We start from the raw sequence: 17,712 nt of genomic DNA, 5'->3' as shown, positions 1-17,712 counted from the left end.
AGAATCTATATTAATCCACCTTTCTTTTCTCTTCATCATTCCCTGACTTTATGTCTGCAAAAATAGAGTTTGGGAATAATAAACTTATTTTGGTAAAGACATGTATAAAACGTTGATAGAAGTCCACAGTGCCTTCTTCTACAGGGATCGAGAGGACGCTGTATCAATGTTTTAAGCTAAACTCTGGTATGTGTGTACATTTGAATGTTTTCACAAAGCTCCCAGGTGTAATCATCAAGATACGTTGTTTTAAATCTTTTCATTCCACTTCGTACAAACCAGACTGTCTAAACCAGTATGTTAAAGTGCATCCAAATATTTGTAAATGACCCAATTAGTTTAGTTGTTTACATTTATACACGTTACCTTTACCTGCCTTAGTTACATTGTGTCCTAATAGAGAATTCAACACATCTGTTTTAACATTTTCCAAACATCCCAAGCAGGCCGGTATGAAGACATTTTTTAAAGTAAGGCCTCCTACCTCTTATGATCTAATGTGCGATATGTAATGATGTATTTTAGAATGAACAATATGTCTGACAAATGCTCTTTTACATTTTCATTGATTTACCCGACCTTGGCTAGTATCTGTACATGCAAAGTGAGGTAACATCACAGTGTGCTCACCAAACAGGCCTTTATTCATCTGGAGAGGTGGGGAAACATTTATCACATTCGGGGGCAAGCCATCTCCATGTATTACATTAAAATGAAATCCTTTAATACTAATAAAACTATGACAGAAAGCCAGGTGCAAAAAGAAAAAGGAAATAATAACATGTTGACATATTTATTCAGGTTTCATATAAGTAAATGGCAAAAACAATTTAAATATTCAAAAAGATCTAAAACTGTTTTAAGCTGCTACATTTTTTTCTCTGTAACTTTAGCAATCCAAAAAGTTTGCAGCCATGAGCAGTTCCAGCGCAATCTCCGGAGCGATGGGGAATTCTGGGATTTCTGTGGAGCTGTTGGTGTAGCGGACCTTGTAGGTGAAGTACATGCAGACCTTGGACAGGACGTGAGACGGGATCTCCCGGAAGTTCACCTCGTTGGTTTCATTCTCAGCAAACTGACCTGAGGATGAAGCGAGTTAGACAGTTAACGTTGAATTTTAATCAATGCAAGAAGTACACCTTTCAATATCCAATCCTGGAAACCATCACCAAACAAAGTAAGTCTGCTAAATATTTACATTATGTTTACAGGCATGCCTTTCCAAACTGACTTCACTTTAGGTTTTTATTATTATTATTAGACACATGAGAATTTGTCATAACTAACGTATAATACACATCAGCTTCTCTGCTTCACTTCTCAGCCACTCCCCTTTTCTGAGTTTGTGTAAAAGATCTTAAACAACTCATTTTGTTCACATTAAGTATTAGGAAAATGGAGTATAAAATATGTATTAAAGCAGTCATTTGAATGTTAGGTGGGTTCCTTTAACAGGCGCTTGTGGGTTAACTAAGATTTGTATTCAAGTTAAATAAGAGGATAACAAGCAGTTTTATAGAGTGAACACAGTGCCATCAACTGGTCATAACAACAACAAGAATCCAGCAGTCTGGGTAGAAAACATGAAGAGCTAATCCACACAAGACTTTTTGGTTTGTGTTCCTTAGTTCACCAGATGTAAGCTGTTTGCTAAACTCCAAGTCATTTTCCCAAAGGCTCACCTGGTCCGCTCAACATGGCTTTGATAGTCCCGGAGGTTAAGGCGTGTTCCCTCTTCACGATAAACTCATGGCCATCCGAAGAGATCAGCTTCACGTACATGGCATCTGGCCCCTCACAGCCACCGTAGGTTCTCTCTTCTCCGTCTGTGAAGCAGCAAACACTGACAACCTCAAACAGCTGCAGGACAAATGCTGCAGCATCACACACACACAGGACAACTGCCATAATAACAGTTGGGACTTTGGAAGATTTGAGTCGGCACACACACCGTCAGGCATTTAATGAATGCATGAAACCATGACAACCTTAAGCATTGGAAGGTACAGGATCATTTAGTTAAATAGATATATACTTTATTTTAATTAAGTTGGAAGAGTGTTTTGTCACAACAGCATTTAGTCAGTCAATGTACTATAATTCCAAAAAGATGGATATACCAACCTACTGAAGAGACTGAAACAGACTGTGTGTTAAATATGTGTTTATATATAAATAATTACATGATCAGTGTATAACTCACCCATCCTGCTCCGGGATTTCTGTTTACCCTGAAAGGAGGCACAAAAGTTACAATAAGTCAAAAGTAGTCATTGTCTGATTGGTCCATTTCAGAATAATATCTCTGATATGTTTTATAATGATTGATCATTGAAGTGTTCTCAGAGCTGGTAAAGGTGCAGCTAGTTTGAATGGCTTTGTATACTGCAGGGTAGCTGCTGGATTTACTGCAGGTGAACTACAGTCTGATTTAAGGGCTGATCATTAATCCAAATCTGTAAAGTAACTAAAGGTATTAAATACATGTAGTGGACACCATTTACCTCTGTATCGTAGTGGGGTAGAAGTACAAAGTAGCATACAATGTAAATACTTAAGTAAAGTACAAGTACCTCTAAATTGTATTCAAGTGCAGTGATTTAGTAAACCTACTTGTTTACATTACACCACTGAAAAACATCACATGTGAACACACAGGACTTTAATATACAATGTGTAATAATTAAGGTTTCTGCTCACAGTTAGCTAGGCCTTGCTTGTTGTTTTAGTGAATTTGTGACAGTCACCCTGTACCAGAGACAGATCAAACTTATACAATAAAACACTACAACAAAATAACATGCCTTTAGTAAGAATACATAGTTATACATCTCATAAAGCTGCTAACGTTTCAGCTGTGATCCAATTTAACCATTTAAATCGGCTTTTTATTTTCCGTTCAAAAGGTGTTTCGGCGTTAGCTATCGGTTGCTAACATGCTAACGCCTCACAAAAAGGACTTTAATTCCTTTTGTCAGGATATTTAATTAATATCAGACAACCAGTCCGAACCACAACAACACACAACACCTTGTAATCACAAACATAACACAGTTTTCTTACGTATTTAGAAGAAGAATCAGCAGGAGAGGATTGCGCTGCAGCTAACGTTAGCCAGTAGGCTGTTTTTACCCGGAACTACTTTAGGTGAGCACCCAGTCCGCGATAAATGTCCTCCGTGGGATTTCATTGGCAGAAAGAAGCGGTCCCTTTAAATTGAGGTCATTATCGTTGCAAAAAAAAGTAGTTTGAAAGTTAAATGTATTTTTGTATTTATTAATTTAAGTATTATAGGTTTTTTTTCCAAGGATACAACATGCCATGCCTTAAACAGAGAGAACAAGCAACATGCAAATCCGAGGTCCAGTTTTAAAAAGAAAGGACACAGCATGACTACTATGAAACTTAAAATGTCCCCAAGCCACAGCCAAAAATCAAAACAAAAAATGGCTCAAAAAGGGGCAAAACAGCCACAGGACAAATATAACAACACACACAAGTCCAGAACAAATACAAACAGACACAAAATGTCTAAAAAAAAAGAAGAAAAAGGACACAAACAACAACAACAACAACAAAAAGGTCTTGCTCTTTTCTAGGGGTTTAGGTGCCTATTGCATGTCTGTGCAAGGCCAATAGTCTCATAATCCATGATGTCACAATACGATACCCAAGAGACAAAGCAACATGCAAATCAGAGGCTATTATTGGATATCTAGCCTACATCACCATTGGCTCCATGTTTTAAAAAAGACATGTTTTTGCATGACTGTGCAGGGGTCCATTGTCTCGTGATCCATGGTTTCACAAAAAGATCAGAGGGGTAGGATCTGAGATGACTAGTCAAATTTCCACTGGTTTACAGGCCATTTATGAAGAGATGGTAGTGTGCTGTGAAGCCTTTAGGGGGCGCCTGTGTTTCAGACTGTCACCACCAAGCTATGATGAGAGAGAGCAGGTGCTGATTGGACATGACAGAGACATTCTGCAGTCCCATAAATCTGGATTCAAGAAAGAATGAGAGAGAGGGGGGACAGAGAAAGAGGCATGTACTCTGCACTTCTTCATATCCCTTACAAAGTCCAGCTTCTATTAATTTATTCACCATGTTTTTATTTATTTTTTTGCACATAAGACTGCATAAAATCCACATTTAAAGAAAAGGAAGTCAGGAGAGGTCAAGAAATGGCTGGATTTTGATTCCTTCTTTTAAATGAGCCAAACAAGACCAAAATGTACGGATTAATAACAAAAGAAGAAGAAAACTACCATCATTTATAACAAAATTAGCAGATAAACTAACCAATCACTACACAACAATCAAATAACAAACAAATAATGGTCAAGAAAATATGTAAAACATGAATAAAACCTGATGATAATTCACTTTTAATGTTAAGAAGCTTGTGTTCCCTCGTCTTTTTCTGGATTATTTTGATTATTAATCTTTCTGAATTAGGGATAAACTTGCATTTTCATCCAAAAAGACCCGTGTTTTCTCTCTAGACTGACGTGGGTTGTTGTTTCATCAACAGCCCTCATCACATCTCATAAAGTCTCTCCTGTGGCAGGTACAGGGGAGTAGGGGGAGGCTGGAGATTAAGTGGGCACATACTGTAGTCACGGTCAGGTTCAGAATGTGACTTTGCCCTGATCCTGCTTCTGTCATGCAGCAAAAGTGATGACTGCTGAAATGTGAGGCGTGCATATGGACGCAGATATCCGAGCCGGGACACTAAGAGTAGACTGAGCGTGCCAGCAAACTGTGAGTGTGTGTGTGACGCGGGGGGAATCACACACACACTCACAGATATTAAAGAACTGGTGGGAGATGATTTTGTTTAAGTGGAAGTCATGGCTGCGGCACATGTGAGTCCTGCAGAGGAGACACCTGACCTGGTATTGGTCTTACAGTAAAACCCGGCTTAGCCATGCTGTCAGTTTGTGTTCCAGAAAGTTCCAGTAGCCTGTTGACACACACACACACACACACACACACACACACACACACACACACACACACACACACACACACACACACACACACACACACACACACACACACACACACACACACACATACACAAAAACAATCACTGACCTTCCAGTCCCCCATTACACCATTAGTGCTTACGATCAGAGTGGGCGGGTGGGCGGCAGTCCCTTTCATGTCTCTCTGATACGACCCCCCCACCCTGCCCTGCAGCTGCTCTCAACTCTATTTTAGGGAGGCTGCTGTGGACCCTCAGAACAGGGCTCCCTCAACACACACACACACACACACACACACACACACACACACACACACACACACACACACACACACACACACACACACACACACACACACACACACACACACACAATGTATTCAAACCATCTTGTAATGCGGAGTGATCTCACCCGTCCCGTTAACACATCCCCTCTGATCTCCTTTTTCTTGCGCACACAGCGGGCCATTCTGGAGAGGGTGGGATGCAGTTAACTTGCTAGAAAAAAGACACTAAATCTAATTACATGTTAAATGTTTGCGTCATATCTTAGAGTGTGGTTAGTGTTCTCATAGGCTTGCAAATGTATTGATATATTAATATTTACTCACCCGATTTTGGCTTAAATTGGTGGATTGGTTTGCAGATCTTCTACGTAATTAGTAAATAATGCTGCCGCAGTGTAGGCGTTAGTCTGATATAGGGCTAGGTAATTATTCAAAAGGACCCTTTATATCACTTAATACTATATTGAGATATTGTGGTACTCTATTAAGCCATCTAAATAATAATATCAAGCATACACTTAGTCAAATCTAGTAAAACTCAGTTAACTATTCTCTGATACTCTGTATGTGTTGGCATGTAAACATATTCAGTATAAAACTGTTGGGCTCATTTTGCACAGAAATTCCTAATAAAACCAGAACATTATCTACATTTGTCAAGTATTTCATTCATGCAGGAGTTCACAGAAATACTTTACTGTGTTGCCTTTTAATTTAGACTTTCGATTTATGAAATTACCCAAACATGCTGTATCCTGACCTAAGATATGAACCTACGTTTACTCAAATGTTTTGCTCATCATTAAAACAAAAAGTCACAGAAGGATCACTACTGAGACTACGGCATATTCAAATTTGACCACTCTTTTCTACTTTTTACTTTACAGTACTAAATTAAAAGTACCTTGATACCTTCCCCCAATGTTTCCCATTATTCCCAGTAACATTAAGTGGGTAAGTAGGTTAGGCCTCGTTTTGATTTGACTATCAAACCTCATTTTCTACTTCTTTATACCACCAGTTATAATAAGGGTTGGTCAAACGTCAATCATGTATGCAGAGGACAATAGTTGAGTTGAAGTAAACCAGGTCAGAACCAGGGTCCGGATGATGGGGGAGACGGGGGAGGACGGGGGAGGATGTCTTTGGGCGTCTCTTCGGTGAAAAGGGGGAAATGCTTGTCACAATGGATTTGAGGAGGCCGTCCCTTCAGCCTGCAGCGAGCCTCAGTGCCTTCATATCCTCATGTTGCTCCGAATGTCTTTACGGACCATCGTCACAAACGTCTCGATGCATGAAAGTCAAGATGATTAAATGTAGTTTAAACAAACCCTGTTTTATTTAACGCAGACTCAGTACTGGTCCATCCGTGCTGTGGTGGTATTGTGACACACAGCTGTCTTCTGTGGATGTAATATAATACAAATATTACATAATTCAATTATTCAGGATTCTAATTATAAAAGATTCGCTGAAACAATGACTCAACAATAAACAGTTAACGGCACATAATGAAAATGCTTTTAATGTGGTATAAGCTTCTTGTAGTTGTGTTTAAGTGTAGTTATAAGCACTAAATATTAAATGCTTTATAAAAAAAGATACTGGCTCCCGGTCAAGTCCAGTACAAAACCCTCCTCCTCACATACAAGCCTCTCCATGCCCTCGCCCCCCCAGTACTTGACCTCCTCCACCTCTACACCCTTTCTCGGAGTCTGTGGCCCTCACTAAAAACTCACCTGTTCACCATGACCTTTCTCCCCTAACCCATCACAGGCCCGTGCTTCCACTCCTACTGCTATTTTACTTTATATTTGTTAGTTGGTTTTGTTGTCTGTCCTTACTTCATGTGAAGCGGCCTTGGGTCCTTTGAAAGGCGCCAAATTTAATCTATTATTATTAGTACTGTTCATTTATTTGTTTTTCATTGGATTATTTACTTTAACTTCTTATGTTTTCATATATATATTTTAATGTTAACATTTATTTAAAATATTACAGATTTTATGTTCCTATATTTATTAAAATAATTCAACATATTATGTTAATAGAAATATTTGTAATTCATTTTTTTACTCCACATTTTAATTTAACTTAACATGTTTTTAAAAATAGTTTTATTCTGTTAATTTAATTGTTTTTATTCATTTTTCCCCAGTATTAATCTTAATATAGTTTAATCACAAAACCTGTTTCTCTATTCTGATTATAACACGTTAAAAGCATCTTATAATCACCTAAGTACGGAGGCCCACAACGGCCATAACTTCAACATCTGGTTTACCCTCATTATACCATAATAACAAGTTGTTTCATTGGTTACATAATGTGTAATTACTGTAACTGTAGAGGAACATGCAGATCGTTTATAATGCAGAATTGCCCCCCCCCACACACACATGTATGAAAGCTTCCCGTGACGGACAGATGAGCGGGTCTCAGCAGTCTCTGTGTTTGCCTGAGCTGTAATGACTCAAAGCTGGTGAGGAAAGCTCTCAACATGTGCTCAGATAAACCCGACAGTCCTTTATCAGAATCCGTCGGACAGAGAGGGAAAAGGCTGTTTACTCTCTAATCGTTAACTTTAGATGCTGAGTGATAGCTTTACGGCGGCTGGGATTTGTTTGTGTAAATATGAGAGATGAAGCGATGCTATGCTAAGCTATGCCAGGCATGGTAAAGAGATCTGCTTAATACTGAGGTCTGAGCAACGAAAACCCGCAGCAGCGATATCCCCTCACTGCTTACACGCCTCAATCTATTTCAGAAGCAAGAGTTAAATTTACAGACACATGAGAAACTTTCCTCCGACAGGCCAGACGTGTTTATACCGAATGCCCAAATGTTCCCACAGATACTCGATACTCCGTGTGATTACACAGGATAACACGGAGTATCGGTAATAATGACATGTGATTACACACGCTAACAAACAGCAACGTGATGTTCACTCATATGGACTAATTATTAATTGACCGGTTTAAGACGTATCCCTTATGATTGCAACTACATATGTTATTTAATAAAAACATCATTAAGTGTTTATGTAGCTGTCGCTGAAAAGGTGTGCCAATTTATTTGTTGCATTAATATTTTTGTATATTATTGTCATGCAATATTTTTGGTTTAAGGTAGTTTTATGTTCTTATTCTTTCTCTATTTCATATATAATTAGGTTAAGGTTAAATGTGAATTAATAATTTGATGCGTAATAATGACGTAATGACGTGCACAGGAAGTCTTGTGATAAACGTAGTAAGTAGTTGGGAAGACGTGCTTTCAGTCTTTTGGACCTGCGCTGCTCATGGAGCAACATGTGTGCAACAGTGTGTCCGTAAAGCCTTAGCAGCTCCTGATTTTCCGGTCAGAAGGCGCACACGGTATGAAAACTGTTTTTTCTGTACATTTTATATTTAAATAGTCTGTAAGATTTAATATTTAAGTTTCATGAAGGCCACATGGATATTCACGGACTGTAAAAGATATTGGCCTAAGATATTCATTTGTTTGGAAGATGACGATGTTAAGACTGTTATATTTATTTCATTTCAGTTTTTCACGGTGTTTGGTGTTGGTGTTTGGTGTACTTTGTGTCTGAAGACATTAAATCATTGGAAAAAATAAACATCACTCTCATTAAGCATCAGTCGATGCGTGGTTTAATTCTGACCAGAAGAAGAGCGTCAGGGGCAGCTACAGTGAAAAACGTATTCTCCGAGGGGAGTGAGAAACATATCCTTCGAGGGAAGTGAAACTGTCTGCATAAAGTGAAGAATACGTCGAGGAGAGGTGTCTCGACCGAGTGAAACGCAGCATACACCCGACAAGAGCGTGCTCCTGCAGAAACTTCGAGGTGCAGCGTTCGATGGATGGAGGAAGATTTTGCATGGTGACTGCGAGACCGTCGATGGAAGGAGGACAGCGTAAACACCCGCGAGAGGGAACAACAGCCGTCGGAACAACAGCCGAGGTGCATCAGCTTTCCTGTGAAACTCCGAGGGCCTGCGTCTCCAGAGCGTTGGCTTGACGTGGTAGGCCAGCGCGTGGACCTGCCTACTCACTCTGGCATCTGTTCAGCGAGGCTGCGCGAGCTGCAAACCAGCGCGGGAAAAGGGCACAGCGCAAGAAGACGGTGCACAGGGACAATTCAGCTGACGAGTAAGCCTACCTTTGCAACGTATAACAGGTCAGATTGTATATTCTCCAACTTGATTTAGTTCATTGAACTGGACAGATTGAACTGAATATTTCGTGCTCCTTTGTTGGGGAAAGAAAGAAAAAAAAAAAGAGAGAAAAGAAAAATGTTGCATTTTGACAGTTTGTAAATTGAACAGTATGTAACTTGTTTTCTATTTGTGAATGTGTAATTTCATGACGGGTCCATAGTTATGGTTCAGTAGTTTACATTACATTTAAAGATTTAATATTACACTAAGTTGCATGCTAAGTGTTGAACAAAATGGCAGAGGGCAAAACAGATACAAGTGTACTAGAAGGAGTAATTGAAGCTCTGGTAAAAGAGAAGACAGACTTAGAGGCAAAATTAAACACTGAACTTGAAGAATCAGAAAGACAGGGCATTGAAGAGCGCATAGCTGAAATTAATGCAGATCTTCAAATTCATAACATAGGGCTCGAACCAACACTTCAGTCTGAACAACAATTGAGGCGATCTGATAAAGAGAAGCCTTAAAACAGTCCCTGGTAATGACTAGACTACCAGCACCAGAACCATTCATGTTTACAGGAGACCCACTCAAATTTACAGAGTGGCGCACTAGTTTCAAGGCGTTAATTGAAACAAGTTGCACAAACTCAGCGCACAGGCTCTTCTACTTGAAAAAATACATTAGTGGAGAAGCACTTTGTGTATTAGAAGGCACATTCTATCGGAGTGACGAAGAAGCTTACACCCAGGCATGGGAAGCCCTGAATAAACGTTATGGCCATCCCTTCGTTATTCAAAGAGCATTCCGGGGGAAGTTGAGCAGCTGGCCTAAAATTGGACCCAAGGAGTCTCTGAAGTTGAGAGAACTTAGTGATTTCCTCATCTCTTGCAAGAATGCAATGCCACATGTTGCTGGTCTAACGGTGCTAGATGATTGTGAAGAAAACCAGAAATTGCTGCAGAAGCTGCCTGACTGGTTAACTACCCGCTGGAATCGGCTTGTGAGTAAAGCATTGGATGAAGGAAAACCATATCCTAACTTCGAGCAGTTTTCAAGCTTTGTGGCAAAAGAAGCATGTATTGCGTGCAACCCAGTCTCATCCCTTCATGCACTGAAACAAATGGATGAGAAAACTGATAAAGAGCAGAAGCGTCCTAAGGCCAACACCTTGGTGATGACAGCAAGGATGCCAAGGGAAACCTCCTCTCAGAAGGGTTCAAGCTCCACAGAGGGTTCTACAGCCAGTCTGCCTTTAACTCAACCAAAAAGGCCCTTAGAATGTGTCTGCTGCAAAGAAAATCATTTTATCTACAGGTGTGAAAAATTCGCAGCCATGCCTCTTGAAGACAGGAAAAAGTTTGTTATCAGCAACAACATGTGCTTTGGGTGTCTTAGAGTCGGCCATGTTGCCAAAAAATGCCGAAAGAGAGCAACTTGTAACATTTGCAAGCGGAATCACCCAACTCCACTCCACGAGGATTTTCCTCAAGGTAAGAAGCAAGAGGTACCATCGCAAGATGAAAGTTCTTCCACAAGCTTGTGCAATGTGAGAATGGACAGCGGTGACCGTACTTCCATGATTGTCCCAGTTTGGCTTTCCAGTGCGGCAAAGAATAGCCCAGAACTCTTAGTCTATGCATTATTGGACACACAAAGTAGCAGTACGTTCATAGATCAGGATGTCTGCCAGAAAATTCAAGCTCACACAGAACCTGTGAAGTTGAAACTGTCAACAATGACTGACAAGAGTTCTATTGTGAACTGCCACAGAGCTGTTGGACTTAGGGTGAGAGGGTATCACTCACAAGAGAGCATTGAGCTACCACCAACGTATACACAGGAATATATTCCGTTGGAGAGGAATAGTATTCCAACAAGTGAAACAGCAAAGAGGTGGGCTCATCTTCACAGCGTGATTGAAGAGATGCCAAGCTTGTTGAACTGTCCAGTTGGACTCCTGGTTGGCTATGACTGTGCAAGGGCTCTGAAACCACAGGAAGTGGTATCTGGAGAAGAACATGAACCCTATGCAGTCAAGACGGCATTAGGCTGGAGCATAGTTGGAGCCACGGTGCCTTGCTCTAGCACAAACAATGAGACCAGATTCTGCCACCGTGTCTCTGTGAAGGAGCTTCCGCCCATCACACCGGCCTCAGTGATTAAAGCACTGGAGACTGACTTTCTTGACACAAACCCAAAAGAAAAGACAATATCACAGGAAGACATTCAATTTCTACACATGTTGAATGACAAGGTCAGGCACAACGACGCTGGACATCTGGAGATGCCACTACCATTTAGGGCGCGTCCTCAGTTGCCAAACAATAGGCAGCTTGCTACAGGGCGCCTGAAACATTTAAAAAGAAAAATGGAGAAGAATCCTAAATACAAAGAGGATTACATCAAGTTCATGGACTGTGTGTTTAAAGATGGGGATGCAGAAGAAGCAAGTGTGGACCCCAAAGAAGGCAGCACATGGTACATTCCGCACCATGGGGTGTATCATCCCAGGAAGCCTGAAAAGATTAGGGTCGTATTTGACTGCTCCGCCAAATTTGAAGGCACTTCCTTGAACGACCATCTGCTCACAGGCCCAGACTTAACGAACACTCTGACTGGAGTCCTGTGCAGATTTCGCCAATACAAGATTGCAATCAACTGCGATGTGGAAAAAATGTTTCATCGTTTCCACGTCAGCCCAGAGGATCGTGAATACCTGCGATTCCTTTGGTGGGACAATGGAAATACAGAAAGCGACCCTAAGGAGTACCACATGCGTGTCCACATATTCGGCGCTGCATCATCGCCGGGATGTGCTAACTATGGCATGAAACACCTTGCCACTGAATATGAGGAAGACTTACCACTGGCAGCGACCTTCCTTCGCAAGAATTTTTATGTGGACGATGGGCTGGTCAGCGTCACGTCTGTTGAAATGGCCATCCAGCTTGTCAGTGAAGCGCGACAGATCTGCAGCAGGGGACAGCTGCGTTTACACAAATTCGTCTCCAACAACAGAGAAGTTTTGGATGCAATACCAGAGAGTGAACGTGCCAGTGCTGTCCAAGATGTAGACCTGAATTACAGTGAGCTTCCGACACAGAGTGTACTTGGCATAAGATGGAACATTGAGCTGGATATATTTGCATTCAATGTCGTCCTCACAGAAAAGGCAGCCACACGGAGGGGAATCTTATCAACAGTAGCCAGTGTTTACGACCCACTGGGATTTCTAGCTCCCTACCTCTTGAACGGTAAAAGAGTGCTGCAAGAGATGTGCAGACAGGGCGTGGGATGGGATGAACCCATTCCCCCTGAACTGAAGCCAAAATGGGAAGCATGGCTCCAAGACTTACAGAGTCTTCAAAAAATTGAAATTCCAAGATGCTTCATCCCTGAAACCCTCGGCACAGTCAGAAAAATTGAGCTGCATCATTTCTCAGATGCCAGCACTAATGGCTATGGCCAATGCTCATACATTAGAGTTGTTGCAGATGAGAAAGTGCACTGTGCATTAGTCATGGGTAAGGCCAGAGTGGCACCCATAAGGGTTACCAGCATTCCCCGCCTTGAGCTCACAGCAGCAACAGTCTCTGCTGCTGTTAGTAACACCCTCAGAGAAGAGCTGGAGCTGGAAATAGATCGAGAGTTTTTCTGGACCGATTCACAGGTAGTGCTCGGTTACATAAAAAACGAAGCCAGACGCTTCCATGTATTTGTAGCCAACCGCGTTCAGAAGATAAGAGACACAACTGATCCTAGTCAATGGTTCTATGTTGAGACGGGTAAGAATCCAGCAGACCATGCGTCACGGGGACTCAAGGTGGCAGAGCTGCTAGACTCAAGTTGGCTGAGAGGACCAGATTTCTTGTGGCAACAAGAACTTGTCACAGACCAAAGAACACCAGAACTTCTTGTGGGCGACCCTGAGGTGAAGGTCTTGAGAACTGACGTGGTTGAACAAGAAAACTTCCTGAAAAGAATCTCAAGGTTCTCAGATTGGAACACAGCTCTCAACGTGACTGTGCGAATCCAAAGACTGGCACATAAAGACAGAACCGGTCCCATCAGTGTTGAGGAACGAAGAAAAGCTGGTCTTGTGCTAGTCAGAGCAGCACAGAGAGAGGCCTTTGAAGAAGAACTCAAATGGTTCAGCCAAGGGTCATCAATATTGCCAAAGACTCACAAGATGCATCAACTTGATCCAATATTTCAAGATGGATTGCTCAGGGTAGGAGGCAGACTAAGAATGTCTTCTGCATCCCTGGAGTTGAAGCATCCAGTGATCTTACCTAGGGAAGGCATTGTCACCCAGCTCATTCTTGACCACTGTCACAAGAAGACGCAGCACCAAGGCCGAGGTCAGACGTTGAATGAGCTCAGAGCCAATGGTTATTGGATATTAGGTGCTAGCAAGATAGTGGCCAAGCATATCAAATACTGTGTCACTTGCAGAAAGGTGCGTGGTTCGGCAGAGCAACAACGTATGGCGGACCTACCCAGTGACCGAGTCGATCCCTCGCCTCCGTTTTCATACACAGGGATTGATTGCTTCGGCCCTTTTTATACCAAACAGGGTCGTAAAGAATTCAAGAGATACGGTCTATTGATTACCTGCTTGAGCTCCAGAGCCATCCACATAGAAATGTTGGAGGATCTCTCAACAGACGCGTTCTTGAATGCTTTGAGGTGCTTCATAGCTCTTAGAGGAGCAGTAAGACAGATCCGCTCTGATCAGGGGACCAATTTCCTTGGAGCTAAGAACGAATTGAAGAAGGGTCTGAAGGATCTAGACAAAGAGAGGATTGCAACTTACCTTGCAAGAAAGCAGTGTGATTTCCTCATGAACGTTCCTGATGCAAGCCACATGGGTGGGATTTGGGAACGCCAAATTCGGACTGTCAGGAGCGTCATGAGCACTGTTTTGGCACAAGCCAAGGGAAGACTTGATGACACGTCATTGAGGACATTTTTCTATGAGGCTATGTCAATCGTAAACAGTCGTCCGCTCACCACGAATACCATCAGTGATCCGAAGAGTCTTGAACCTCTAACTCCGAATCAGTTGCTCACCATGAAAGCTGTTGTGCCACTCCCACCACCAGGCAGTTTTGTGAGAGAAGACTTGTATGCCAGGAAAAGGTGGAGGAGAGTGCAATACCTAACGGAGCAATTCTGGAGTAGGTGGCAAAAAGAGTACCTGTCTAACCTAAGCCTCAGACAACAATGGCATGTGCCCAGAAGAAATGTGAAAGTGGGGGACGTTGTCATTGTCAAGGAGGATAATGTTCCGAGAAATGAATGGAGACTTGCCAGAGTTGTGGAAGCAAGACAGGAGGATGATGGTCTGGTGCGCAAGGTTAAAATCCAGATAGCACAAAGTAAATTAGGAAAGCGAGGTGAACGCTTAACTCAACCAACCTTTCTAGAAAGACCAGTTCAAAAACTAGTAGTACTAGTTGAACATTATTAGACAAGTATCAAAAAGCACTTTAAGCATGCTGATCTTTAGTGTTTAAGATCTTACACAAGAATAAGTGGGAAAGTGGTTTTCTTATTTTAGGGAAAATTCCGAGATTTAATTCCAAGTTTCAAAAATGAGTAACATAAATCTCTGGATTTTGGTGGCAGTGTAGCTGTCGCTGAAAAGGTGTGCCAATTTATTTGTTGCATTAATATTTTTGTATATTATTGTCATGCAATATTTTTGGTTTAAGGTAGTTTTATGTTCTTATTCTTTCTCTATTTCATATATAATTAGGTTAAGGTTAAATGTGAATTAATAATTTGATGCGTAATAATGACGTAATGACGTGCACAGGAAGTCTTGTGATAAACGTAGTAAGTAGTTGGGAAGACGTGCTTTCAGTCTTTTGGACCTGCGCTGCTCATGGAGCAACATGTGTGCAACAGTGTGTCCGTAAAGCCTTAGCAGCTCCTGATTTTCCGGTCAGAAGGCGCACACGGTATGAAAACTGTTTTTTCTGTACATTTTATATTTAAATAGTCTGTAAGATTTAATATTTAAGTTTCATGAAGGCCACATGGATATTCACGGACTGTAAAAGATATTGGCCTAAGATATTCATTTGTTTGGAAGATGACGATGTTAAGACTGTTATATTTATTTCATTTCAGTTTTTCACGGTGTTTGGTGTTGGTGTTTGGTGTACTTTGTGTCTGAAGACATTAAATCATTGGAAAAAATAAACATCACTCTCATTAAGCATCAGTCGATGCGTGGTTTAATTCTGACCAGAAGAAGAGCGTCAGGGGCAGCTACAGTTTATATTTGAGTTATTGAGGAGCTATAGTCAAACTATGTACACATGTTTACCATTAAAATTCATTTAAAATCAGCTTTTAACTTTTCTATTTATTAATGCCTTTATTTATTCATATTAAAAACATGTTAATTAAACAGTGGACGTTCATTTATAGTTTACTTTTGCTATTCGCTTGAAAAAAATTGGAATATTTCTGGCTGAGTTATAATTTCTGAAGGAATATTATGCAACTTTACTGCATTAGGTTTTCTTAAAACAACTAGACTTACCTAAAAAAAGGGAATACGATTAATTTCACGCTTAATATAATTAATTAAACATTTTAAGTTAAGATTTTAACCAACTTTATACAATTACCTGGACCCTATTGACAACATTAAATAGATTTACATTTTTTGAGTTGATATTTATATATGTTGTCGAGGTGTGTACTTACATTATCCCAAATGTTTCCACACATTTTCAAAGAGAAGATGTAATGCCTCTTTGAGCGTGCATCAGCGTTGAGGTTGCCCGTTAGAAAAGGATATAAAGCCACATTTGAACAAGTTTACTCGGAGAAACCTCCAAATAGAATCCCATTTAAGAGCAACCCACTGCAATATTTGTGAGGACAACAACTCCCATGATCCCTAGCGGCTACATGAGCCACCAAACTCAATTCTTCATGATTGCTGCCACAACTAACTCATAACATGTAATTTATGTAGTGGATTTTCTACTTGGTGCATGCCTGATTTGACCTTAACGCATCTGGGCAAAGGGCAATATCGAGGTAAGCACAAGTTCTGCCCATATATTGCGAGATAAGTCGATAGCATAATTATAGACACAGGCCTAATTGAGCCGGTTCCCAGAAGAGTAGATCCATCTTTGCTGATTAAAGGCAAGATAATTGTAGATCCTCCGTCCTGATAAACATCAGATCTGTCATCAGATTTTGCTAAACGGCCTCCATGAAGGAAGGATACACTTATAAGGTTTTGGTTTATATTTGTCTTGTGCAACCAAATCGTATCCAGCACGCTGTGCCACATCAGAATAGTAACAGAGATATTCTATACTATTACTGACAAGTTGCTCTTCACGGGGAAGCGCCGGAATATTCCTGCAGAGGCTATAAGACACCTGACACAACATAAACAAACAATACGTGGCTTTCTGATAAACAAATAGTTATGAGCTGATATTTACTGCTCCAAAGTTCACACTATGATACCTCTCTGCATGTTTTAGTGTGTATGCGTGTGAGGGCAGGTGTCTCTGCCGCTGTAACACGACACTAATCCCAGAGTGATCAGCAGTGGAAACAGTACAAACTGACCCGAGACAAACCGAGGCACCTGCCACGCTAATGTGAGAGCCCGCTGAAGATGCTTTGATTCGCTGCCTCCTCTTTTCCCCCTGGTTCTCATTATGAGAAGGTCAGCATGAGGCCAGCATCGCTGAGGCCAGATGAGAGGAGAGGATGAACCTCGACGATACACAGAAGTGAACTTGAGAAGGGAATTAAAATCATTCTGATAAAACAAGAGGGAGTTCATCGAAGTAAAATCATCTGAAGACTTTATGGCAGTGAAACTGTGAGGTCTATTAAGGTGCTTTATTATCTTCATGCAATGCCACATTTGGGATTCTTCTTTCAGACTAGTATTTAAGAGAAATCACTTTGGAGTTTAGTCTATATATTTCTCCTAAATTCACCCAAAGTTACCCCAAGACAGCACCTCGTTTGCATATTAAAACATACAAAAAGACTACTGGAGAAGAAAACTCCCCAAATCAACATTTAAGTTTTTATTTGACTGGTTATGTATGTAGATTTCTCCTACACCATCCAAAAAGTTAGCATTAGATCATTTATAATTTGCATATTTGAAACTGTGTGCTCCATTAAGGCGCTTTAATATTTTCATGCGCTGCCTACTTTAAGATTTTGGGATATTTTGCTTCCATAACATGTCAAATTTCAGACTTA

General features: G+C 40.9%; 1 protein-coding gene across 2 annotated transcripts; it reads right to left on the bottom strand.

Moving 5' to 3' along the window:
* Positions 1–621: 621 nt before the first annotated feature.
* On the bottom strand, positions 622–3,250 carry eloca (elongin C paralog a). 2 transcript variants are annotated; one of them, XM_063873939.1, is made up of 5 exons: positions 3,064–3,165; positions 2,701–2,748; positions 2,204–2,231; positions 1,683–1,826; positions 622–1,080 (listed from the first exon to the last, which is right to left on the bottom strand). In XM_063873939.1, exons 3-5 carry the CDS (start codon positions 2,205–2,207, stop codon positions 890–892), a joined length of 339 nt encoding a protein of 112 aa, XP_063730009.1. In that variant the 5' UTR covers positions 2,208–2,231; positions 2,701–2,748; positions 3,064–3,165; the 3' UTR covers positions 622–889. The 2 variants fall into 2 exon arrangements, with proteins under 2 accessions (XP_063730009.1, XP_063730008.1); XM_063873938.1 differs by lacking the exon at positions 2,701–2,748 and having other exon boundaries at positions 3,064–3,250.
* Positions 3,251–17,712: the final 14,462 nt, after the last annotated feature.

This window comes from Eleginops maclovinus, chromosome 21 (assembly GCF_036324505.1).
Source record: "Eleginops maclovinus isolate JMC-PN-2008 ecotype Puerto Natales chromosome 21, JC_Emac_rtc_rv5, whole genome shotgun sequence".
Lineage (NCBI taxonomy): Eukaryota > Metazoa > Chordata > Actinopteri > Perciformes > Eleginopidae > Eleginops > Eleginops maclovinus.
The sequence above is the reverse complement of the archived record's forward strand: the minus strand, read 5'-3'. Positions and strand labels throughout refer to the sequence as shown.

Excerpts from the sequence above, each read along its gene's own strand:
- eloca (XM_063873938.1), bottom strand. Across the intron at positions 1,081-1,682 it reads AGCCATGTTGAGCGGACCAG|GTCAGTTTGCTGAGAATGAA; the intron begins GTGAGCCTTTGG and ends CTTCATCCTCAG.